We start from the raw sequence: 27,141 nt of genomic DNA, 5'->3' as shown, positions 1-27,141 counted from the left end.
TGACTAGGGCTTGGATTGAGGAGGTCAACATGAACAAGTGCATATAGAAAGCAGGGGAAGTCATGGGTGAAATTTTGAAGACACCTACCATCCAAGGTTGCACATAGGAAAAAATATAATTTAAAGAGAATGAGAAGTAGTGGGGAGATGCACACAGACTGTGGAGTGCATGGAGTTATAGAAACAAGGAAAGAGGATATTTCCATGGGGAAAGAACAGCAAATAGCTTTAAAGTGTATTAAGAGATGAATTATAATAAGAAATAATATCAGTCACTTGGATGCTAATGGTAACCTTGATATGAACAATTTCTGGAGGAGTGGATTTAGAAGCCAATTAAACATGCTCTTCCCCCTCCTCAATTCTCATAAGCACTTAAACCTGGTGAATGAACTCATTTGCCTGTAGTTGTCTTTAGGTAAATCATATAGTTATTTTTTTCCATGACAGGATACTTTTATTAATTAATATATTAAGCCCTGCAAATAAATGATAAATAATTGTTGGGACAGTAAATTGCAAATATTTCCTGAGTATCTATTATGATCTAGAAGGAATGCTAATAACTGAAGATATGGCTAAATTATGTTAAAATAATTCCTAGACTAAATGTCTTAATTTCAGATTTAAAATTCTAAATGTTAGGCTGAAAAGAGCAATTCAACTAGGGGTCATCAAGTGACCACTAGTAATGACCTCTAGTGGTCATCAAATATCAAGTGTTTAGTGTACCTGTATAAAATCTGTTCTGTCCCTAGTAAGGAACAATTCTGACAGATCTTTCAGTACAAGTGAAAGAGATTCTTGAATCTTATTTTTTAAGCAAAAAAGTAACCATAGGAAAGCAATTTACTTTTACTGTCATCATCTTAATGTATTCCAACCAAGCACAGCTGTCCAGATTGACCCTATGTGAAGGAAGCCAGACCTAGGCATTCTTGGGAAAGTAGCAGCCTTGGGCTGCGCCTGCCCACCCACACATTTTCAGGGTACATCAGATGATATATGATATCCAGCCCTTCCAGATTTTCTCGTTAAAACAGTGTATATAATAAAATGAAAATAACGATGTTATACCTACTGTGTAACCACCTGTCAGTAAATTTATGAACAATTAGAAAATGAAAGTACTTTCCAGGGAGCAATTTGTAGAAGCAATAAAATTCTCATATTTTTTTCCAGAAATATAATAGGACAACAACTTTTTACTTTCCCCCCACCCCCGCAAAACGGCTTCTGCAATAATTAATCAACTCTGGGTTTTGTTGTTATTTTTAACGTTTCAGTTCTTCCAAATGCACTGGATAGGCACAGCTATGGGCAATGAAAGAGTCATTTCAAGTTTTTTAGGAGAAATGAAGCTTAGAGCCCAGAATATTTCATGTTTCTTAGGTAGTCACACTTCTCAATAAAGTTGGGTTTATGCACACTGTCTCAGGGGTTTTACCACTCTGAGACAGAGGCAACCTTTTCCTAGTGAAGCAAACATTCAGCCCAACACATCCAATCAGAACATATGTGCTCTTCTCCTTTAACTTTATTAGCAATGGACCCAAGGTCTGCAACAACCTAAAATAACAAAAAATGATGATAATAATTGCTAAATTTTATGTAGTACTTTACTGTGAATGAAATGTTTGTTGTATATTATTCTCATTGGCATGATTGCCAGAGATTATTTCTAATTTAGAGTTGAGGAAATTGAGGCTCAGAGAAATTGAGATGCCTACAGGTAAACAATAAGCAAAAGAACTAGATATCAAACCCAGGTTTCCAACTCCAAATCCTTCACTTGGTCCACTGAAGGAAGATACTTTCCCCATGTCGATTAAAACTGATTAATGCTTTCAAACAGGATCCACAGAAGACAAACACATAATAGCCTGCAAACCCAAACATGCTACCTTGGCCAGAGAGAGATCTGTCTTCCTGGCACCCTAGTATTCCTTCGAGGACCATGAAATCCGAAAAGCACGTTCATTGTCTCTTTGGGGCTTCCTCTCCATTGGGGTCCTGTATGGTCACTGAGTTGTCAGAAATAACTAGCCAAGGCCAACAAAGAGGATGGCGCCAGCCTCCTGCCGCTGCGAAAACATCAATTTTCTAGCAAAGCTGTGTTTTTCCTCAGAGCAATTGGTTAGTTCCTCTCTCTCTGCTATTTCACCCCTTCCTTTTAATCTTTTTTTATTTTTATTTTTCATCTCAAGTCCTTCCCTTTTTTTTGTGCATTTCGCTTTTTCAGTGGCCTTTTTATAGATTTCCACGCTTCTCTCTCCTCTTTTCATGTTTGGCTCTTTTGTAATAGGCCTTCTTTCTTTGCTTGTCTTTGTTGTTTGACTCCTCTTTTGAGGATGCCTTTCCCCTCTGTTCATTGTTATTCTCCCTGAGATTTTTCTCTCGTCACTGGATGGACTTGAATTTTGATCTTTATTGCTGGACTTGAAGCTATGTTATCTTTCTATGGTTTCTTTGTGAGTGAGTTTTTTTTCCCCCCCTCATCGTTTTTCTTGGTGTAAAAAATCACATATTGTTTAGCAATCTATGGAATTCAGTTGGCAGCTTGTGTTTGGCCTAAACATTTGTTCTGTGTTTGATAATCAATTATTTTAATTGCAACTGTCAGGGCTTAGAGATGGGAGGAGACAATGACGGGTCTCTTTTCTAGTAATTGAAAACCAGTTCCGTTCTTGTAGTTTCTACAGATTCCATAGAGGGGAAACTGATTCCATGACTCCTAAACATAATACCTCAATGGAAAAATCCCAAAACTGTGATGCTTTCATTCACATGTTTCCATGACAACCTTAATATTTACTTCATAAAATCTTAGGGAGTGGTTTAGGTTTTTGTTTGTGTGTAATTGAACGCCAAAATTGCATGCTGGAAAAGAGGCAGATTTTAAATGTGCAATAAGATGAACTTCTACATGGGTATTCACTCACCTAACTACCACATGGATTAAGATATAAAAACATTCCATCATTCTAGAAGCTTCCATTTTGTCCTTTGCTATTTAATATTTTCCCAAGAGATTACCCCAATTCTGACCCTCTTGAATTTCATATAAACAGAATCATATAAAAAGTACTCTGTCTTCTTTCACTCAACTTAATACATTTGCTATTATTCTATGTTATTATGTTATTATGTGTTTGATAACTGGTGTTCTTTGTCACTGTTTTTCATTATGTATGTCCCTTAATTTATTTATTCCTATTCTTTTATGATGGACTTTAGCTGGTTTCCAGTTTGGGACTATTTTAAATAAAGCTACCATAAACATTTTTATTTATATTTTCTGATAAATATACATATACTAATTTTTCTTGAGAAAATACATGGAAGTTAAATTTGGAGATGTGAAACAGGTGTAGATTTAGATTTAATAGAAATAACCCAAGAGTTTTCTAAGATAGTTGAGCCAATTCCCAGCAGCAATGTTTGAATATTTCAGTTGATACATTATCACCAAAACAGTATTGTCAGTCTTTTTAAATTTGAGCCATCTGGTAGGTAAGAAAGAAGGTTGGAATTTTAAAGCTAACTATATTAAATATGCCAATATTCCAAACTATTGTGTATCACACTTATCTTAAGTGGGTCCTTATACTCATCTGGCTTCCCTGACTCCTGAACCTTTGACTGCTTATTTAGTGTCCTCTGCCACTGAAACTGGACAGTTCTGTGCTTGACCTTGTAATTCCATCATCTGAAGTGATCAGCGGAGCCCTCAGATGAAATCATCCTCTGCTATGTCCAAGCTCAGATGAAATGCAATACTTTAGGGCATGTAATCTGGCTTCAATAATGGTTGCAGCATGGGCCATGTACTGTCCCTGTTAAGTCTAAAGCAGTCACAACCTATGCAGAAAACTTACACCAAAGGAAGACATGGGATGCAATGAGGAAACAAGGTCAACAAATTTTCTCTCCATCCTTCCTGACAATGGATGGTTTCAAGGCACACTCTTTCTTTACAGCCTGTTTGTAGACGTCCTGCATGGCTGAGCAGGAATGCTTGCCAAGTTGCCTGCTGAGTCTCCCCGTGGTTTGCTGTTGCTCTGCAGCATTGGGAAGGCATCACTGTGTGTTGCTTCTCATCCTCTTCCTCTTTCTCTCTCCCCCCACTTTCTCTGCCCTGGGATTTTTCTCCCAATTTAACATCAGCATCTAATTATTCCTTCAGGATCTATTTTTTAGAATGAAGATACTTTGTTAAAACATTTCTTAAGGTCTTAAATAGATTTGGCCAATATTACCGATCTATCCATCAAGATAGTATAGTCAGTCTTTTTAAATTTTAGACATATGTTAGGTAAGAGAGGAGGTTAGCACTTCTAGAGAAGAACCAATATGTTATCTTCATTACCAGGACTGAGAGAATGAGAAAAACAACTTACCTGAGAGTTTAAGTGACCATGTTCTAGTCTGACTTTTATACTTGTGAATTGCAATGCATTACTCTATGGCTCATACTCAGGTTCATTTTCTTGTTAAAGCTCTCAAGGACATAGTAGAAATGTCAGCAATACCTTATTAAGGGAAGAGTAATAACAAGTATGCTATCATATGGAATTTCCAGTGTTTACCATTCATATTGGTTTTTCTTGACCTTTCTTTTAAAGAAAAGCATGTTCTAAAATTAAGATACTATTTTCATCAATGATATTCTATTATACCATTATCAGTAAGATTTTTATAGGTGACATATTAAATGGACTTGATGCCCAATGAATAAATAATAAAATGACAAACTAATTACGCTGCTTCACTCAGATGGGAGCCTAGTTCTATTTGTTTTAGGCTATTTTTACTGTTGTTTTCATATTCTTTTCTTCCAAGCAATCTTCTATATAGCTCTGATTGCAACCCTTGCTGGTGCTGTTAGCATTCATCTGTTCTGTCATTATTTATTCATCAAGTGTCTAATAAACACTAGGTGCTAGGTTTGGTCCTAGGAACAACACAAGGAACATAAACAGCTCAGCCTCTGTATTTATGAAAGTTGAGTCCAGTACAGAGAGACGTTTGTCCAAAAATTAGGAAAGTATAGGCAATAATAGAACAAGTGCTTTGAAAAATAAAGAGGGAAGCCTATCAGAATCAGCTTTTGAAAAATATTAATATTTAACTAGATGAATGGAGTTGGAAAAACATTGAAGGGAAACAACAACATATAGACATTCAAGAAGGAGAAGACTTAGGAATCATTATGCTCTGAAAAAGGACTACTTGGGCTGATAGGAGTGCAAAATATGTAGGGACTGTTTCCTTTGTATCAGCCAGATAGGCAGCTGTGAGTCACAGCTCTGATGAGTAAAGGCCATCATAAGGGAGATCACAGTCTTACTAGAAGCAATAAGTTCTAGACAAAGTTCTTTCTGTGTGTATGAAGGGGTGCACATGCAACATGGTTAAATCGTTAGACTTTTTAAGGATACCAATCTGTTTGCAGGGGTAATTGGAGGTTGCTAAGATGTGAAATCATTAATAGGGGATGGGGCAAAGAAAAGGTGCGGAGTTATTGTTTAATGGGTATAGAGGTTGAGATGATGGGACAGTTCTAGGGATGAATAGTGGGGATGGTTGCCCAATACAGTGAATATACTTAATGACATGAAATTGTACACTTAGAAATGGTTAAATTAGCAAACTGTGTTATATATGTTTCACTAAACAAAACACCTTTAAATAGGTTTTGCAATAATTCACATGAGTGATAATTGTTTCCTATACCAGACTGTTGAGTAGTAAGGTTAGAAAGATATGGAAAGATTTGGGAAATATTTTTAAAGAATACTATTTAGTATGACAGCAATAGATAAGTTATTCATCAAAACCTTAATCTTGCTAGCTCCATGAAGGTAATCTTGGTGGCACATGAAGGTAATCCCAGTGGCTTAGAATGGTGTGGCAGAAGGACCTTGAGTTCAAAGCCAGCCTCAGCAACCTAGCAAGGATCTAGCAACTTAGTGAGAACTTTTATCAAAAATAATAATATAATAATAATTTTTATCATTTTATATATATATATATAAAACTGGGGATGTGGCTCAGTGGTTATTTGCCCCTGGGTTCAATCCTTATTCCCTTAGTCTTTTCTTCTCGTGCATATAGCTGGACTATGTTCCAGACTGTTGGGGACTTAAATCAAAGGAATGTAGTGGCCTGCTCCTTTGGTTATAAACCTGGCCCATAATAAAACAAAGAAGCAAACAAAATCTCTTCCCTCCAAAAAAATCACTACCTTTTTTTTCAGGCTTTATCTACTTTCAGTTGGCCTGCTTGATGTCTATGACCAAAGTTGATATTGTTACCACGTCATCATGTTTTGAAGATGGCAGAGCCTCCTTGAACATGCATTTCTGAATGACCGCATGGAGGCTGTCTGTCCCTTTGTTCTCTGCACCTATGGTTTGATCATATGAACAAGCAGTAGAGCTTAATTGCATTAAGCCACTAAGATCTTGAGCTGTCAAACATTTGATTTACTTTACATGGTATCTGTTATGGAGTGAATTGTGTTGCCCAAAATTCATATATGGAAGCCCTAACCCCTAATGTAATGGTATTTAGAGATGAAGCCTTAGAGGAGGTAATGGAGGTCAAATGAGGTCATAGCATAAGTTCCCTAATTTTATAGGAATGGTGTTTTTCTATGAAGAGGAAGGAATCCCACAGATCTCTGTTTCTGCATGCACAGAGAAAAGGCCATGTGAAGACACAGAAAGCAGGCATTGATGACAGGGCCAGAGAACATGCTTTCACCAGAAACTGCCAGGATCTTCATCATGGACTACCAGCCTCCAGACCGTGAGGAAAATTAATGCTGTTTAAGCCACCCATCCTGTGGTGTTCTGTTATGGCAGGCTGAGAAGACTGTGATTGGCTAAAGGGACTAAAAGGAATGTTGATGTCCAGGAAAATGCTCATGCTTCTGACTCATGTTCCTAGATACATTGAGGTTCTAATCACTGGGAAAGGAACACTGGGTATAGTCCAGATTTGAGCTTAGTTCTGGAGGTGTTGACTTGAGGTATCCCGAAGACACTCAAGATAAATTGTCAAATCAGCCTCTGGAAAGCAAATAGACATGGGCAGGTCATAATGTATTTGACTTGTTTTTCAGTTGAAGAAATTTTCTTAATTGGTTTATGAATATATGATTTTCCCCTCTCAAGAATGAAAATCTCCTTGGACTTTTCTTCATACACCCCACAGTTTCTAACAGTATAAATAAATAGCTAATTTAATTTATTTCTTAAGAAGTGTCTGGGTATCCAGTTGGAATAGAACTGCCCAGAGTTATCTTAGGATGTTTAGGGTAAAGCTACACAAATAGATCAGTCATTCATCTGCAACAGCATTTCTGAACATAAAAGTGTTTTCACTCTTAATGAAAAAGAAAACTCAATAATTGTGATTACCTTTTCCTTTGCCAATGTCCTTGCTTCCCATTAAAAATATAAAAATAAGGGCAAACATTATAGTGGGATTCAATTTAATTCTATTAAGCAAACATTATTGCGAGCTATCATCCATATGGCACACTTCAGGGGCTTGGGTGGACACAACCAATCTGTCCTCCAAGTGCTTAACATACAGTGTGAGAAGGTTTAGAAAAAATCCTATGAAGGATTCTTTAGGTTACCCTTGGTATGTAGTAAAGAGCCTAATGCAGTTATTATGATCAATGAATTCTCAATGAATATATTTTCATATAGTGCTTATTTTGTTATTTTTTGGTACCAGGGATTGAACCCAGGTGTGCTTAGCCACTGAGCCACATCCCCAGTACTATTTTTTTTGCTTTGAGACAGTGTCTCACTAGGTTGCTTATAGTCTTGCTAAGTTGCTGAGGCTGGCCTCAAACTTGTGATCCTTCTTCCTCAGTCTCACAAGTCATGGGGATTACAGATGTGTGCCACCACACCTGGCCACATAATAGATATTAATAAACATTTGGTGAATAAACAAATGAGATAATGGATAAACTATGATATTAATCTTCATATCATATATACTTATATATTTATAAATGCAATGTTTATTATCTTTCCACTTGTTGAAAAATAATGTACAAGAAAATGTCTACTCTCAAGAATAAAAATCTAGAACTTCAACCAGGAATGAATTTCAGAGACCACTACACCTTCATCTTATACAGTATGAAATAGATATTGGAAAGTTATTCTTTGTTCTAAGTTAGCACAAGCAATGAATATTGGAGTCATTTTCTAGATATTCTGACTCACAACACATCTCCTAACTGTGTGATTATTTTCTACAAAGGGAGCTCTGGACCCTTGCATTTAGAGGATGCTGGCAAAATGATGCCACTTCAGGACACTGCATTGCTGGAAAGAGTACCTTTTCAACATAGAAGGAAAGAGAAGCCTAGCTGCTGGTCTGAGACCCATTTTAGCAAAGAGATGTGCTGAATTTACTAAAAGAGAGCTGAGGCACCTAGGAAACTGATTCACTGAGGAGAAAGCTCCAGTAGCTTGCCAGAGGGCATGCTATCAAAACTGAGAAGCAGCATCCCAACTTTTCACCTAACTATGTGCAAGGTGACACTTGGGGAGATGTGAGAGCCAGCGAGGCAGAAGCCCAGCTGGATGACTTCCTAACTTGGAGCTATCCCTCTGACACCTGGGCCCATCACTCATTACTATAAATCACGCTCAGGCATTCCACTCTGGAAAAACAATCATTACAGCCCTTCTACCTAGTTCTGTTGTATGGAACTTGAAAGTTGTTCCTGAATCCAAACAGATTATTTTCACTACTAAGAGTAGAACTTTGCATAATCATCATGTTTACAGGCCAACTAAATGTAAATATATGCAAATGCTTTGGCAAAGTAGGCTGGCCCTCAGGCCTTCCAAAAAGGCCTTCCTTGCTGTAAAAGTTGAGCATTGCCCATTTAGAGGGAGAAGGATAAAGAAACTGGTAGGAGAAGAGAGGGGAACAGGTAACTGTAGAGAGTGATAAAGTAGGGAAGAACAGGTAAACAGAATCCTTGTGTAAATAAGCAAGACATGAATAAAAAGCAAAGCCCTTCCAACCTGGCTCATTTCTTTTTATCCACAGTGGCTGGAGCCTGGGGACCATTTACTCACATGAGACAGAAAATCACTGCAAGGCAATAGTTTTTGAGAGCAATGGGAGCATGTTCCACATTGCATAATATCCAGATATTGGTTCCCCTTCTTAAAGTTAGAGAAGTCTATAAAACCACTCTTGCTACAGCCACAATAAGGACTTAATAGTTGATGTTTCTGCTAAACCTTAAAAGGATCTGTTCATTGTGGCAGAACTTTCCTGCCAGTGTACCCACAGACCTCTGTAGCAGAATGTGGAAAGGACGAAAACAGGATGGATATCCTAAAATCTGAGCACTGAAAAACCCCCATGATTAGCACATCATCTCTAGCAAAATGCAATGAGCAGTGTGGGTGGGATTGCAAATACTGGTGGCTGGCTTGCTGGATGGAAGAAAGAATTGGGAGTACTGTAATTAGAACAAGAATATGTCTTTACCACTCCTGAATCAAGAATTATGTTAAGTGAAATAAGCCAGACATGGAAAGACAAAAACTGTATGATCTCACTCATGTGTAGAATTGTAAAAAGTAGATCTCTCATACATGTTGAGAGTAGAATAATGGTTGCCAGGGTCTTAGGAAGGGAGGAGTGAATGGAGAGAGACTGACCAATGGTACAATGTTATGGGTAGAGAGGAGAAATAAGTTCTGCTGTTTTACTGCATTGGAGGGTGACAATAGTTATCAATAATGTATTATATATTTCAAAACAACTAGAAGGGGTTTTGAATACTTTTCCCTTAAAGGAAAGGTGGTGAGTATATGAGATGATGAATTAATAATCACCTTGATTTGATCACTACATATATATTGAAGTATTACTGTACACCAAAAATATGTAGAATAATTATGTGTCAATTAAAAGAAAACAAGAAATAGAATTGGCTCACAGTTTAGTAAGAAAGGATTCTAAGGTAAAACCAGCAACACTTTACAGTAGCAGCTATATAATAGGTGATTCTACATTATTTTTGCAGGTATATATGTGTCTAAATCAATTTATTTCCATTTTTAAATAATATTTTCATCCCATTTATAACTAAACATGTATTGAATACTTGCCAGGCTGATTTAATAGGCATTTTTGTGCATCTAATACATGTTAATCCTAGGAATACATTGGAGGTTAACCATTCTTTTGCAGGGGGAGGGGTACTGGGGATTGAACTCTGGAGCACTCAACCACTGAGCCGCATCCCCAACCTTATTTTGTATTTTATTTAGAGACAGGTTCTCACTTAGTTGATAAGTGCCTCGATAAATTGCTGAGGTTGGCTTTGAATTCCTGATCCTCCTACCTCCTCCTCCTCCATCCTCCTCCTCCCTAGCCACTGGGAATACAGGTGTGTGCCACCACGCCCAGTGGGGTAAACATTTTGGTCTACATGGAGGTAATGACTTTGTCACCATCTTTGTGGAGTTTGTATGTTGGAGGGGAAGTCACACAAGTATCACTGAGGTTACAGTATGGTATGACAGAGTCATTCATTGCTAGGATTTTGAAACTTTGAAGGCTTGAGTTCAAAGAGCATGTTCTGATATTGATAAAAGGAGGACCCTGCACTAGGCAGTCAGAAGTGGGTCACTGAGATACCATGAAGGTCAGAGAGAGGGTAATGGTCTGGGATCCTCACTTTTCAGTCAATAAAACAAACACCTAAAATAATCAACTTATAAAGTATTATCTTGGCCCACAGTATTAGAGGTCCAGTTGTGACCCAGTGATCTTGTTGTTCTGGGCCTGTGTCAAAACAACACACTGTAGAGGAAGCATGTAGCAGAGAAAAAGCTGCCCACCTCATGACCAGAAAGTAAGAGTAAAATGAGAAGAATGGGATTCCTCAATCCCCTTTGAGGACATACCCCAGTGACCCAAAACCTTACACTAGGTCCCACCTTTTAAAGTTTCCTCTACCTCCCAAGAGCACCTGGCTGGACACTAAGCCATTTTCACATGGCCGTTTGGAAGATAACCAAGGTTCCAACTGTAACATGGCCACCATGATCTTAGGCCCCCATGACCATCTGGGCACATTGGTGAAGACCAAGAACAGGGTGATATCTGAATGGCACGTTGACCCTCTGTTCTGACTCTTATAATGGAAAAAAGCCAATCATTGGTCCCTTCACTGAACAGCCACCTTGTCAGCTCCACATCTACCAATTCATAGTCAGCAGGCATCACCCAGATAGAAACAGGTGGAGAGGCAGGGTGGGCCTTTGTCTCAGAGACACCTAGGACTGCCTGACTCAGCGAAGTGCACCCTATATGATGGTGAAGCACCTTTGGATTTGACATATTATAAACTCCCAAATGTGTATTCATTAGGGACATATTAGTCAAAACAGGAGTCAAATCTAATGCTGTTGAAATGCACAGAACCAGATTTCTGATGCTGACCAGAGCCCACTCACATCCCATCAGAGGACCTTCTCACCTCAGACTCTTCTCCCTTTTCACAGCTTCCATGGCTACCTCTTCTGGCAGCATCTCACTGCAGGGCTTTTGGGTGTGAGGTGCTTCTACCTCCTGCCTGGCACTTTTTCAAAGTGAGTTTCCTTTGAAAGTTGCCTGGGCTCCTGCTGATTGCCCCCTGGTCTTTCTTAGAGCTATCCTTGGGCGTCTTTTTAATGGTCTGACCTTAATTGCATTTTCCTGTATGTGCTGTGGCAGTCAGCATGCAGTTTAATAAAACATTTTCAAGCTGTTGGGGCCATTCTTCCCTCCCTACCTACATCTTATGCAGTAGAAGATTTTAAGCCTTATTTTTAAGGTGATTGATTTGGTGTGTTTTCCACTTTCTTTCCTGCTGTGGGGACATTTTGCCTCTATGTGTGATATTTTTTTTTTAAAGGGACTTTGATTTTCTTGTCCCCTCACTTTCTACCCTGCTGTTGCAGAACCAAGGACTGGGAAGCTTTATTCCTCAAGTAGCTATTTTGCCTTCTCTGATTCTGTTAATAGTTGTTGGTGCTTTGGATTAGCCATGGTCAGGGCTCAGGGCTTGTCATTCAACACTCATATGGATGGGGTGTTTAAAGTGGGCACTTGGGGATGTGTGTGCTGTGGCCAGAGCTTTTTTTCTTTTTTTCCTTTTAAAACCGAGAAAGAGATTTGAATCTTATTTTATTTTTGATGTAATGTCAGATAAAGGGAATTAATTCCAAATAAAGAGATTCCATTTAGGATGTAGTAGTGGACCCTAAAACGTGCTAACGCAAAGGTCTCTAATTTTTTTTTTTTCATAACATAAGGTCATATTGATGCTAAGATGGAAGGGTGGTTCCTAAGGAAAATAAAACCTCTGTAGAAAGCTTTGATAAAGACTCAGTGGTTTTTTTTGTTTTTTTTTTTTTTTGGCTCAAAGATGTCTTCTTTGTCTCTTGATGGGGGAATAGTTTCTCTTCCTCCATCTAGGGAGGTGACCATGGAACAGCAGGCCATGTGCTAACTGCCCCTGTCTTTTCTTTCCCCTTCTGTTATCCATTCTCCTCCTTTCTTGGCCCTATTCATTTTCAGTCTTATCCTCCATTTGTAGCTCTGCGGCTTTCTGCAGGCATCTTGAAGATCTTCTTCCATCTCATTACTCTCCTCTTTCCTTGCTATATCTTCCAATCCCAATCCTCCTGCCTCTGCATCCTTGGGCTCTTTACACTCTTTATCAACAGTAGAATCCAGCATCAAACTCCCCCCCCACACACATCTCTATTGAACAAGCTCAGTGTTAAACTTTTTGGAAAGCTATGTGCCAAGGACTGTGGATGTTTTGCTAATAATAAATTGAGTACAACATCTCTATCCTGGGTAAAAAAAAAAAAAAAAAAAAAACATTAACTTTGTCACTGAAGACCAGACATTTTGTCCTCAAATAATTTGTGCTTTGGAGATGATACACATTCCACACTGAGATCAGATCTCCCAGGCCACAGAGTGGTTTTCAGACAAAACTTATTTCCATTTAAATTTACCCTTTGACATTTCTGGAACACAGAGGATCTCTTCTACCAGCTTATAAATTTATTTACAATCTGTTCTCCCCCCTTAAAAATTCTAATAACTAAAAAGAGCCAGTAACAATTCATAGTTCATGATTATCTGTATAAAGCTTATTCTTTCCCAATATTAACTGGAATTTAGGTGGAATCTTGAGGGCTGTATATCTGTAGCTTTATTAATCACCATTCATACATCAAGCCAAAGGAATTCCCCTCTGCTTACAACTAACAAAAATCCCATAATAAAACTCCAACTCTCAGAGGATGCATGGCTCACTTGCCTGGTGACTGTAGATCACCCAAGTAGCTGTTCTGTTGTCTTTGAAGGGGAAGAATCTATCTGAACAGAAATTAAGAAGGAATTAAGACTTTAAAAAGGGAAATAAAAGTGAGAAAAAAAAGAAGAATTGGGAGAGGATGAAACCTGTATTTCAACAATATCTTCTTCTAAAGCTGTTTATGATAAAAAGAAGATTAGGTAGCTTGAATCCCAGCAATATTACATTGAATCCTAGATACCTTCTCTCAGATACATTCTGGCCTGAGAACATCAACCCCATCATGACAAAATAGCCTTTAGGAAAAGGAATCCTCCTGGCAGTACGCCATCCAGCTCTTATAAACTGTTAACCATGGTAATGAACCAATCCAAGAGACATATTAATAATGACATGAAGAGACACATTTATTGTTGATTGTTGAGATGGTGGCAGATTTATTGCCAGGAGGGAAGGCTTGGCCCAGCAATGGTGCAGTTAAAAACAAATTGAATACAGGAACAAAGAATCAATAATCTAACAGGGCAACTTTTAGTTTGCAAAATACAAATATAAATTAATTGACCTGAACACAGTTGCTAACTGGTCATTAATGTCTGCTCGCTGGCCAATTGGAGCACATAATCCATCCCATTAAGTTGATTGCAACAGCCTGGGTTCCCACACTTCCAACTCACCTGCCAAGGCTCCATTGGGAGCACCTAGTTTGAGGTGATTTCCAACACCACTGAAGGAACTCTTCCCCAGAAGGTCTAAATTATAGTCTCGTTTTACAGGTTTCACTAAGAACTTCTTTATTCAACAGATATATTTTTGATGCCTAGAGTGTACAGCAATCTATCCTAAGCACAGGGAAGCAAAGGGAATAAATCCAAGCTGTATGTTACTTTTTGTGGTATGGTCTCCATTTATCTCCACTATTTCTCCCAGTAAAATCTGTCTTTGAGAAGCTTTTTATCTCCTAAGAATGGTTGACATTTTTTTCTTGATTTTTGTAGAAAATGTTAATGAAAATATATTTATGGCATATTGGTATTATTGTTCTAGATTTGCAAAATGTAATGTAAACGTCTTAAAGAGCTATTTTTGTGGCCATGCTAATTCAGATTGCTGTCCCTGAGTTGTGCCTTCTGAAAAATTATGGAGCCATCTCTGGTTTTTGCCTTCAAGAATATTGTAATCTAGGGGGAAAAGAAAGTTAGACCGAGCAATAACTGAAATTTTCAAAAAAGATAAAAAAGTAGCAGCAGCAGCAATAGTGGTGGTGGCTGTGGCGAGGAAGCTGATGCTGCTAAAGGTATTAGAAAGCAGTAATGAGGTAAAACAGCAAGTGGAATTTCAAAGAAATTTAGCAGCTTGAGTGATTTAGCAGCTCTGTAACTATGTTGTGCAATGCAATAGCCACTAGCCACATGTGACTATTTCAAGTTAATTAAACTTAAATAAAACTGATAATTCAGTCCCTCATTTGTACTAGCTATAATTCAATCTCAGAAAAGCCACAAATATAGAGTATATTCATCATGACAGAAAACTCTATTGGGCAGTGCTGCCTTAGGTAGGATTGGAAATCCAGAGAAAAGAAGAATATTCAAGACAGATGAATTGTGTAAGAAATGGAAAATAATCCAGGATATTGGATATGAGGGGCTGTACAAGAATAAATGCAACTATGTGTTGTATGACATGCAAAAATGAAGAAACACAATCCAAGACTGAAAGAGCAGGATTGGCCCTGGGTTTTTCAGTGCCTGGAAAGGTGATCTACGAGGTTTTGACAATTTTATTATCAAAAGAGAGTCACTAACAATTAATTGCATATTTTAGAATAGCTAGTCAAAAGGATTTTGAATGTTCCCAACATAAAGAAATGATAAATGTCAGAAGTGATGGATATGCCAATTACATTGATCTGATCATTACACATTGTTTACATATACTGAAATGTCACACTGCACCCCATAAATATGTACAATTACTGTGTCAATTAAAAATAAGAAATATGTTTTAAAAATCATGAGGAGACAAGACACGATCAGATATATGCCTCGGAAATACTTTAGCAACGTTGTTAAAATGAATTATAGGAGGGAGAGACTGAGGATTGGGTGTCAATTAGGTTGTGACAGTGAAAAGACAGTAGAGAATGAGATCCTGCACTTGATGATGGTGGTCGTGTGAACAGAAAGGAAGAGAATGATTTTATTGGACATGGCATCTGCTTTAACCGAGAAGCAAAAGAGAAAGAAGAGCTTAAGCCTAGGTTTTACATGAGGATGGTGTTTCCATGAATTGGAACGTGATTTAAAACAGGAGAAACAGGTTGGAATCAAGAAGACAAATTCAGTGTGGAACATGTTAAGATAACACTGTGATATACAGATTGAGGAGCTCAGGACAGAATTAGAAATAAGATATTAGAATTTGGGAAGAAATTAAGGACTGGGAATGTAGATCCAGAGCTGATATTAACTATAAGAAAAAAATGTATAATTACTCAGATAAATCAAATGGAAGGAGAGTAAAAAATTTAAGGTGGACAGATTTTTTTTTTTTTTGTATCAGAGATTGAACCCAGGTTGCTTAACCCCTAAGCAACATCCCTAAGTCCTTAGGGCCTCTCTAAGGTGTTGAGGTTGGTCTTGCACTTGTAATCCTTCTGCCTCAGCCTCCTGAGTCACAGGGATTAGAAGTATGTGCCACCACACTGTAAAGAAACTAGACAGAAGTTTATTATTCAGAGATAACCTGACAAGGAGTGCTTACCTATGTATCACTCTGAATCTGTTCATTTAAAGGTATGGAATGCAAGCAAAAGGGCTGAGGGCAGGCTTTCATTGTAGACTGAGCTGGGATCAAGCCCTCTACTTATTACCTGGTGCCCTAGAACAATTTCCTTAGCCTTTCTGAGCCTCAGTTCCCTAATTCAAAAAATAAGGAAAATGACCAAGTGCAGTGGTGCATGCCCATAATCCACACTGAATTAAAAGCTGAGGCAGGAGCATCACAAGTTTGAGGCCCGTCTCAGCAACTTAGCAAAACGCTGTCTTAAGAAAAAAGAAAGGAAAAGAAAAGATAAAAAAAAAACTCAGCATCACACTACAATGATACATATATACCCATGTTGATTACAGCACAATTCATAATAGCCAAATCATGAAATCAGTCTAGGTGTTCACCAATGGATGAATGGATAAAGAAAATGTGGTATATACACAATGGAGTTTTATTTGGCCACAAGGAAAAGGAAATTATGTCATTTTCAGGAAAACAAATGGTATATAAGATCATTATGTTAAGTGAAATAAGTCAAAATCAGAATGTCAAGGTTGCTATGTTTTCTCTTATTTGTGGAAGCTAGAGTGGAAAAAGAAAAAGAAAGTTGTGTGTATGAGATCTCATGAAAATCAAAGGAAGATCAGTAAAATGAACAACAGGGATTAGTGGGTGAGAGGAGGGGAGATTGTGTAATTTCTGGGGAGTAATATTGTCCAAATTATATTGTGATATTGTGTGCATGTACAAATATGTAACAAGCACCAATTTTAAAAAGTATTGCAGGGGGACTTTGGTAAAGTGCTGCAGGGTTCCATCCTTGGCACAGTGAGAGAGAGAGGAGGAGGAAGAAGAAGAAAAGGAGGAGGAGGATAGAAAGAAGAAGAAGAAGAAGGAGGAGGAGGAGGAGGAGGAGGAGGAGGAGGAGGAGGAGGAGGGAAAGGGGAAGAAGGGAGGGAAGGGTAGGGAAAGAGATGAGTGGAGAAAATTAGGGAAAAGAATCCCAACTTCTGGTGGTTAACAGGAAAATATGATTGGGTCTTGGGAGTTAGCTCCTAGCATGAAGAAAGCCCTGAGTTTGATCCCCAGTACAGTAAAGCAAATAAACCCTGAAAATGGAATTGGGTAATATCTCTAAAATGATTGCCATAGTTTATGATTATTAAAAAATAAATCCTTGAATCCTTTTCCTATGATAATCTTACTTCACTTCCATTGCTCTTCAATTTCTCTACCTAGAGAGGAGAATTATTAGTGAAAGAATAGCCAAAGGGGTTTCAATATGCTTGTGAAGAACCAAAATAGGAACAAGAATTATGGACAGTTATTGTTGTTAAGACACTATGTTTAAACGTAAATGTCAAATTCCCCAAATATGTATTTACTTGCTACATGTAGGAAAACATTACTACTCTAGATTCCATTAGTCTTGATATTAAACTATGACCAACCAAACTTGTGAATGGTGAAGTATACTATGTGACTGTTATTATAGTCATATGTTACTATTGATGGTACAATGACACATAACATATGTTATGATATGAGAGTCATGTTGAACTTTCATCTAAACATTAGAAGACTTTATAGAACATTTACTAATTTACCCTTCTTCTAAGGTACAATTGCTCCTTTGCTCTCAGCAATAGGAACATGTGAAATCAGATTGCTGTATTTACCAGACCTACCCGTAGACTGGCTTCTTAGGAAATAAGCTCAGATCACCATGTAAATTGAGCAGAACTGTAACAGGCATTTTAATTTTTCCTTCATCTCCACATCAGTGATTATTTTGAGAACAAGCTTTATTATGAGTCTTCTGTTTATTTAATTGTATTGCAAAGAAGGCAGATGACAAGCCCAGGCCTTGACACTTCTCTTTTTGGCTTCTATATGTATGACCAAATCACTGGCAGCACCTTCTTGGATCAGGTTGAAGAGAATTTCTGCCTTTGCTCAAATCAAGCCCACACACTTTCCAACCCAGGACTCTCAAACACAAGGGCTCTCCTCTTGGCAGTCAGAACCAGTCATTGTCAGCCATGGCAAGGAATTTATCCCACACTAAATTTTGTTTTTGTGTTGTTCACCTTGGAAAATATCATCTCTTATTAGTTTTATAATCAATAGAGTATAAATGTTATAAAATGAGCATGTCCCCCCATTTCTTTTGTAGCTGGAGGCTGAACCTACATGTTTAGTGGAAGGTGGGATGAAATTCAAGAAGCTACAGAAGAAATAGCCAGGAGGCCTGTGAAATCCTGAGTATGTGTGTGTCTGTGTGCGTCTGTGTGTGTGCGCACACACACACACGCACGCACACACGCACGCACACGCGTTCACATGTGGGTTGTGGGCTTAGAGCCTAAGCAGAGCAGAACAGTCTCACATTTCTCCTCACAACAATGAGAGAAGATGACTGATAAAAGGAGAAATCATCTTTTTATATAAATGTGTTTTGAACTATGTTGTCACCAACTATACAACACATCACGAAAGGTATCGCTACCCAGGAGATTTGGTGGCAGCAAACATCAATTCTGTGCTGGCTACAGGAGGTGTCAAATTTAGGTAACAGCTGAGTAATATGATGTGAGAACAGGGATAGATGGTTGTCAAGAGTGCTAGACTGAGGGTCTCATTCTACCTGAGGACAGGAGAACAGGAAAGGCATGGAGGGAGCCTGCAGGAGGATGCCCTTCTTGTGAAGGAAGATTCTCAAGATATCTTTTCTTATAGGATGCAGAGGGTATTCTGAAGACAACAGGGCATTTTTGAGTCCTTCTATGTTGTAGTTGCTTCCTTAGTTACACTAACTCTTCGATAAAGGGTGGAGGGATGGATGGATGGATGGATGGATGGATGGATAAGTAGACAAACACATACACACACACACAATACACCCCCCACCCTCCACCCTCCCCCACACACAAGTAAAAACATTTGTGGAGCTTACAAATGTAAGAGAGGAACTGGGAAGGACAGATGTCTTATTTTTCCAATTTCACTAACCAAAAAAGCCAAGAATGCTCAGTCACCTCTAACTAGCAGTATCAGCAAATCCTAGGAACCCTAGAGAAAACACAAATAGGAAAGAGATTAAGATCAACTTTCTCATTGCTCTGCCAGAGGGTTAAGGTAGAAGATATAAACAGTAGAAGATCCTGGTCACATCAAATTTCTAATACAATTTATGTTTAAAATAAATAAAATGGTATACCTAGAAAGGAATTCCATACCATAAATTTGGCCCTTACATTTCAAAATCATGGAAATGAAACCTAGATAAGTTCTTTAATTATTTTGCTTGCATAATGTTTTATTTGTACATATATATTGAATTTGCAGCTTAGAGACCCTTGTCAAAATATTTTTTTTTCCAAATGGAAATACACACACATACACACAGGATTAAAGAATGCACATATGCACATAAATAAAACTAATTATATTAAATTCTATTCTTCATTCCAGGAAAAGAAGCCTAGCAAAGCAATGTCCTGAAGACACAGGCTTGAGATGCTCAAAGTTGAGCTCAGTCTGTGGAGTGAGTGTCCTCATGCCCAGACATGTTCTCTTCCACTCTTCCACCCTGCCTCTGTGAAGAACAAGTGTGATTATAATTTAAAATAGAGGCTGAATAAATTAAATTTATTTCAGGTTGACTGCTTGCTTTTCTTTAAGCTCATAATTACACATGTTAATTTAAATGACTCTCTAATATTTGGGAGAAGAAGTGGAAATAACTGAATAACTGGCAAAGAGAGGGAGGGAGGAAGGGAGGGAGGGAGGGAGAGAGAGAGAGAAAGAGAGATTTGTTACAAAAGAAAAGTTGAAAATAGTTAATTCCCTAAAGAAAAGCCCTGTGTTTCTGTCTCCTTCACCCTACTGTAAACACTGCAGGCTCCCACTGCCCCCACCCCAGAACTGTCTCCTTGATATCCTCTCTTCTATGTAGCAATCTAGAACTTTTGTTTTGTTTTGTTTTTTTCTTACATAGGGGAACATTTGCCTGTCAATCTACTTAGCTCTGAATTAGTAGTATGGTACAGGCAATACATAATGCTTGGATATAGAGTAAAAACAACTGGCATTGAAAAGATGCTTGGCTACTTTCTAGCCAGTCTGATTCTTCCAAATCATTTTCAACTCTCTGCATCTCCATTTCTTGTCTTTTGACCTGGTGACTTCCTGCTCTGTCTTCCAGGGCTTTTGTGAAAAATAATCCAAAGGGATAATGCATGTAAAGTGCCTTGCTGACTGTTGTAGTTTGATAGCTTTTTTTCCTGGTAACAAAAACTTAACTGGATAAATGGAGTGAAGTGAATTTAAAGTACTTAGTAGTTCCATTACCTCTAGCTAAGTTTTCAATCTTTCTAAGCCCCAGTTTCTGTTTTTGAAAGATGTGAAGATGATGTATATTTTGTAGGCTACATGTAAGGATGTAAGATGTAAGGTTAGATGTAAGCCTTATCTAAGATAAGGCTTATTATACTTAATGTGACTATGCAGAACTTGGCTGGTACTCAGGGAAACCTAGGTTTGGGCTGGTTGGGAAATCAGACTTCTTAACATATAAAACTAAACTTAGTGTAACACCCAGTTTCCCCATGAATCGACTCTAAAAAATATTTTGACAATATTTTCCATATATATGGAAAGTGCATAAGCTTGCTGTGGAGTCTTATATGTGAGAATTCAAATAATGCATCATTTTTAGCCCTCTGAATAAAATTGGACTTCATAAAAGGTGTCCATTCCATGAAAGAAAAGAGCTCACAGTAAATAGATTTCTAACGTAGCCAAGAGAGAAGATTGAGAATATCAACATTAGAGGAACAAAGATAGATTTGGCCTTCCTGTTGCATCCAGCCCTCCCTAACAAACACCAGCAACAGCCACACACCACGGGCAGGCATAGATCTCTGTGTAGTTTCAGAAGGCTGAAGAAGTAAGGATGATTAGAATGACAATTAGATTCTGGATCCTCAAAGGAGCCAGGGTTTTCAGTACTTACACAGGATAAAGTGGAAACATTTAAAATGTGTATCCCTGGAGGCTTGAGCTACTAGAAAATTAATTATCTTCTTCTTCCTTGCTCTCAGCTTCTCTATACCATTTATGGTAGGTTTGGAGTCCCACCCTCATTGTTAATTCCCTTTGTGAACTTTGTAGCTTTGTGCTTAATTTCTGTTGGCACAATGCAATGTCAATAGCAGAAAAAAGAGAAAGAAAGAAAAGAATTCACAGAAAACCTGGGAAATTTCTATCAATCTGGAGCAGAAGTAACTGGACATGGTTGACAGAGGAGGGCATTGGTGTGTGCTGGAGAGACACTAACCTTGGAGTCATATGGCTATGGTTCAAGACCTTTCTCTGCTACTTACTCACTGGGGGCCCTAGAGGGTCTCCTAACCTCTGTGAGCTGTGGTTATCTAATTTTCAAATGGAGATAAAATTCAATACACTCCAACCTCCCAGGGCTTGTTGTGAGGATCAAATGAGACAGAGATTGTGACTGTCTTTGTAAGTGCTAAATAAATGCATGGGTTTCATGTTATCCCTGCTATAAAAGACCTCCTTATGCATCACATTCGAGACTTCCTTCCCTCCAAGGAACTTTCCCCATTTCTGTCTACACCAAGTCATGGGGACAATGTTAGACTCACCCCTCACCCCTGCCTACTTGCAGAGGTGTCATGATCACCATGCCAGTGTGCTATCACAGTGGCAGAATCAATCCATTCTTCTGCTGACCTTACAAACAAACATTTGCTGAGTGCCTATACTGCCTCACACAGCATGCTAAATCCTGGGGATAGATATGATAAATTATGATTCTTGCTGTTCTCTAGAAATAGCTGATCTCAGAAACTTTACCTACTTTCAAACTAGTAAATTCATGTTGAATCTCAAATACCCCTAAGTTAAACCTGTGCCCTTATTCCATAGTACCAATGTGATGTCTGTGTTTTCTTTATCCCTAAACCCAGTGGGCCAAAAACTGTTCTTTCTGAGTGCACAGTATCCAACCTCCCCAGTTGCTACCAAGACCACCAACATTATCCCAATCTCAAAAATATGGGTGATATCATTTAATCCTTCTTCTTTAAAGGCATTGAGATTAATGTTCTCCATTTTCTTGGGATAATATCTCTTCATCACTTCTCTATTTCTACAGGTGGACTCACAGTCCACTCTCATCACAGCATTTAGATGGTGGGAGCAACCTGTAGCCTCTCCTTGTTCCTCCAGCTTATTCCAGACAAATGCCAGGTGGATTTTCCTACCCTGAATGACCTGATCACAGTGGCAGTCCCCTTATTCTGGGTTTCCTTAACACCTATGTATGCATTCTAATCACATTACCACACATGCTCACATGGTGACTTGAAATGATCCTTTCAGTGGCAAAATTAACTCAGGTGTCAGTGATCAGATTTTAATGAAGACAGCTTCTTGCAAGGAGATGGACTTAGAAATCAATTCATCAGATATGTGGCAAAGGATGCTTTATACAGTAAAGGACAGGCACTGAGGTTAGCCACAGAGTATCTCTCAGTTCCTTACATAGAAGGAAAAAGAAAATAAAGCTGGGAGTCCTGTGGGAATCATCTCCTCATGCTAATGGCACCTAGTTGGCAGAAGTTGTAAGATATTAACATTCTCAAATGGACAGAAGATAAATAAACATTTTTTTAAAAAACAGACAAGTTGCAGCTCGGAAATTTTTCAGTTTTTCTCATTGCAAAATCAATATCCATCAGCAGTTTGAAATTAAAGGCAAGATTAGGCCTCAGTTTTATACACACCTTATTGTATTCCAAAAGCTTTCTACTCAGTCAGATAAATCTTCTTTAAGAGGATTAGGAAACTTTCATTATCTTTATCTAACCTGAACTAACACTAAGTCTAAAAAATTAATCTATAGACTGGACAAAAGCTGATAACTCCTGGGAGGAAGGAGAATGCTTGGGCTTCTTTCTCATTGAGCAGTGGGGTCTCTACATCCATTTCAGTAATTCAACTGGTTTCTAAAGTGAGAACACATTGTCACATTGCTACCAAGAGAGAAGGGAGCACAGCTCCCAATTTCCTTCGGTGTTGCCTCTTTGAAAAGAGAAAGACCTATCTGTCTAGTGTTCCAAGAGCAGAGCCTCCCCTTCCACCTCTACTCACCCCGATGTTTGCATTTGGGATTCATAGGCTGCCTCAAATAGCCAGAGTCAAGGAGGGCTGAATCTGAAATGTGAAGACTGTGAGGAGCTGACCTTTGGGCTAGAAGAAGCTGCTGCCCTGAATCTCCTCCATCCTCACACTGTTTCTGACCAGAGGCTGGGAGGCCTCCAGAGAGATACCATAGGCTTCCTCATTCCTGTCCAAAGAACTGCTCAAAGTGCATTATAAAGAACATCATCCCCCAAAGCCCAGCATCACAAACTCTTCATGGCCTGTATTGACTTTGATGTGCTTACACAGTCTGTCTCATTCCTTGGAAACCAATAGCTTTGTTCTATTTGAGTCTGTTTCTGCACAGTGCCTGACAGTTATTTTTTATTTCAGTGCCACATTTCCTGAATGTGAAGATGACTTTGTTGTCCAGGCCACAGAAGTGCCACTGACATGTCATTTCCAATGGTGAGAATCTCAGCTCCTCTGGAACCAAGCCCAGGTGGTAGGTGGAATAGCTAGAACTCCCCCATTTTCTACATTCTCAGAAACTTTCTGCAGACATTCCAGTTCATCTCTTACAACTATCCCACCAAGTGCCTCCCCCATCCTTTGAGATGTATCAGATGTGACTGTTGTCTTTATCTCCAGATAGTAGGCAGTCTTGTAGCTCCAAAAAGTGATCATTGCCCAGCTATTCCGTTGGATGGGACATGTATGGAGAATGAGCACAAGAAGCACCTAGAGGTATCTGTCATATGGCAGTGTCTGTATCTGAAAGCATGTGGGAGTGAGAGAAGGACTCATAGGATGGATGGACGCCATGCTTCAAGCAATATGGCTGCCCCAGGGACTGCTGGGGAACAGAAGTTGCAGCAAACGAATCCCTGGTCCAACACATCCATTACAAATGGCCCACAGAGGCAAACCTGGATGCTATGCTAGCAAAGAGTTGCTCTGTTCAAAGAAAAAAAAATGGACATTCTGAATTGTGGAAGTGACTGAATGTGAATAGATACTAATACCTAATCAATCACTTACCATGAAATCAACTGAAATGAATAGCATATTTTAAAAAAGCAGAGATGAGGACATCTTTTAAGCAAAGATGTGGTACACTCTCATAATCTTAAAGAAAAAAAAACTGTTGACTCGTTGGCAGATGTGATATTATAAAAGGAAGTTGCTAAAAACTAAATTACAAAAGGAGATCTTAAGAGCTTAGTGTATGTCCCAAAGATGTCAACCAAGGATGCTCTGAGAAATGTCCATCTAAACCTCTCCTTTGGTGGAGAAGAGATGTCCCTCTAGATGATGGAATTTGTCTGCTTGGAACTTAATCCCTACCATGAGACAGTATCTCAGAAAATGTTTTGCACAGTGATGGCAATTGGATCAGTCCAAAATAAGTTCATTTTGATTGCTGCCTTGCCTCCAAAGGGTTCTCAAATTCTCACAAATTCTACCTGAATGAATTTTTAATTCTTAATATTTAGTACCTAATATCTGAGATTATGACATTTCTTTAATTCTGTGTTTTTATGCTACAAAGAGTAACTTAAATTTAAAACTATTTTAAAAAGCAAACATGATACTGTGCCTGATCTATACTAATTATTAATTAAAGAGAGAACGAGAATTCATCTATTCCACCTATGCTCCCTCTGGCAGAGGGGTGGGAGAGAAAGAGAGAAGGGGCAGAGGACTAGCAAGGATGGTGGAATATGATAGACATCATTATCCAAAGTACATGTATGAAGACACAAATTGGTGTCAACATACTTTATATACAACCAGAGGTATGAAAATTGTACTTTATATGTGTAATAAGAATTGTAATGCATTCTGCTGTAATTTTTTTTAAAAAATCAATTTAAAAAAGAGGACGAGCTAAGCCATTCTACCCCTGTCCTATATCTTTTTAATTATATGTATTTGCTTCCAACATTGACATGGAGATATTTGACTAATGCCCCTCTTGGCTCTAGGCTCCATTGTAGAAATGAAAGAGTTTAAACATAGAAGCAATGCCAGACAGGAACTTTTTGACCAGCATGAGAGTCCAACTCAGAATATGCACAACCAGCAGCTATGCAAAAATAAAGTCACATGATTTCACATCAACATTAGCCTTTTATTATAAAACAATACTCAGAAAGGCAATAAAAAAGTGTCTTGAGTGCTACTGCATTCATATATCATTGAATATATCATTCCCCATCTCTAGCATGCTAAGTTACTTAAGAGGTTTAACTGGTACAGGCAAAACAATTTACTATTGAGAACAGAAGGACTAGAGACAAAATATTTTTTAAAAAAAACTTTCAAAAGATATTCAGTTCTCAGTCTATGTATTTAACGAAGTAAACTTTTGTGCCTTTTAACATTACAGAACAAACACTAAGATCCCTCTTCCCCTCCATCACTGAACAGAATGTCGGCCCTTGGTCCAGGTGTGACTTACCTTGCACTATGAGGTGGACCCGGGAAGTTTTGGGATGATTGTCTGTCTGAACAGAGCAGGTATACGGACCTTCATCATACACATCCACGTTTTGGATCATGATGCTATATTGGGTCGGTGTGTTGACTAAGATGATCACACGAGGGTCTATGGACCACTTGTCATTGCCAGCATAGAGTATTGTGCTGCGGTTTAGCCAGGCCACCCGAGTGACCCGATCATCTATGGTACACCTGTGAGTGACATGGGGATAGGATGGGGAAAGAGAGAGGAAGAAAGGAGAAAGAGAGAGATGATAAGAAATTATATTATCAATATAGTAGTGTATCTCAAGAAGTAAATGAATCTACATAACAGTGCTACAAGGAAACAATCAATTATTTATGAAAAGTCCTAAATATAAGGTAAGAGAGGTTTGAATCATTCTGAAGAACTGATGATGCAAAATCATTTCTATTTGATGTAGGAACATATTATGTGAATATCTTCATTGTGCATTTGGTTTCCCTCTTATTTTCCCCTTAGGCTTATATGAAAATTAGTTTATATTTCTTGAGCACATTTACCATCTTGTGGGAGAAATGGCCCAGAGGCACAGGGGTGCAAAAGTGGATCAGTATTTCAAATAGGTCACAGATAATCCACAAAGCAAATACTTAACTTTTAGTTAATCAAAACTTGAACTTATTTACCTCCAGACCTTCCAGGTGTTGATAATCTCCTTGTACCCCTAAGCTGCCCAAAGCCTGTGAACTACAGTTTATTATAGGGATTGTAAAATTCACCTTGGAAAGCCAACATTTTTTGAGAAAGTCATCACTGCCTCAAGATTTTAGGGCAGGGAACAAGGAAACTATCAACAGCACACCCCTTCCTTTATGTACTTTTCCCCCTGCCCAGTTGAGAATGAAAACAATGTTATTTTCAAAGTGGAGAGTCAACCTCACCTACTTGGCCCAGGCTATATATGCAAATGGAATTTGATTGTTGATATGTATGACCTTCAGGCTATCAACCCTCATGCAGAAATAAATGTACCTGCAGGTGGGGAAGAACATTTGCAGATGAACCATAGGAGTTTGAACATGAAAATAGAAACAGGAGAAAATGGACTCCTTTATAAAAGTGAGTATGCTCCGAAGGACCCTGGTGTGCTTACTTGCTACCCATGGCTGTGTACAGGCATATGCAATGACAAATAGCAGCAATAATGACCTAGCACAGAAAGGAACCTGGGAACTCCAGGGAAAAGGCCTTGACTCTCTATATCTGATCTATCACTCAACATGCAACAGAGATCCTTCAGATAAGGTTCAGAGATAGGAGAATACCAAAGAACAGACATTGACAA

The 27,141-nt window shown here is 38.5% G+C and overlaps 1 protein-coding gene across 3 annotated transcripts in view; it reads right to left on the bottom strand.

The window, feature by feature from the left end:
- Opcml (opioid binding protein/cell adhesion molecule like) overlaps positions 1-27,141 on the bottom strand; it is a 1,182,194-nt gene that overhangs the window by 232,285 nt on the left and 922,768 nt on the right. For all 3 annotated transcript variants that reach the window (XM_058575284.1, XM_058575283.1, XM_058575282.1), the window contains one exon: positions 25,791-26,023. In XM_058575284.1, the coding sequence (XP_058431267.1) occupies positions 25,791-26,023 (233 nt within the window). The remainder of the gene's footprint in view (positions 1-25,790; positions 26,024-27,141) is intronic.

Source organism: Marmota monax, unplaced genomic scaffold, assembly GCF_021218885.2.
Source record: "Marmota monax isolate L192 unplaced genomic scaffold, Marmota_monax_Labrador192_F-V1.1 WCK01_AAM20220418_F8-fsc00062, whole genome shotgun sequence".
Classification (NCBI taxonomy): Eukaryota; Metazoa; Chordata; class Mammalia; order Rodentia; family Sciuridae; genus Marmota; species Marmota monax.
The sequence above is the reverse complement of the archived record's forward strand: the minus strand, read 5'-3'. Positions and strand labels throughout refer to the sequence as shown.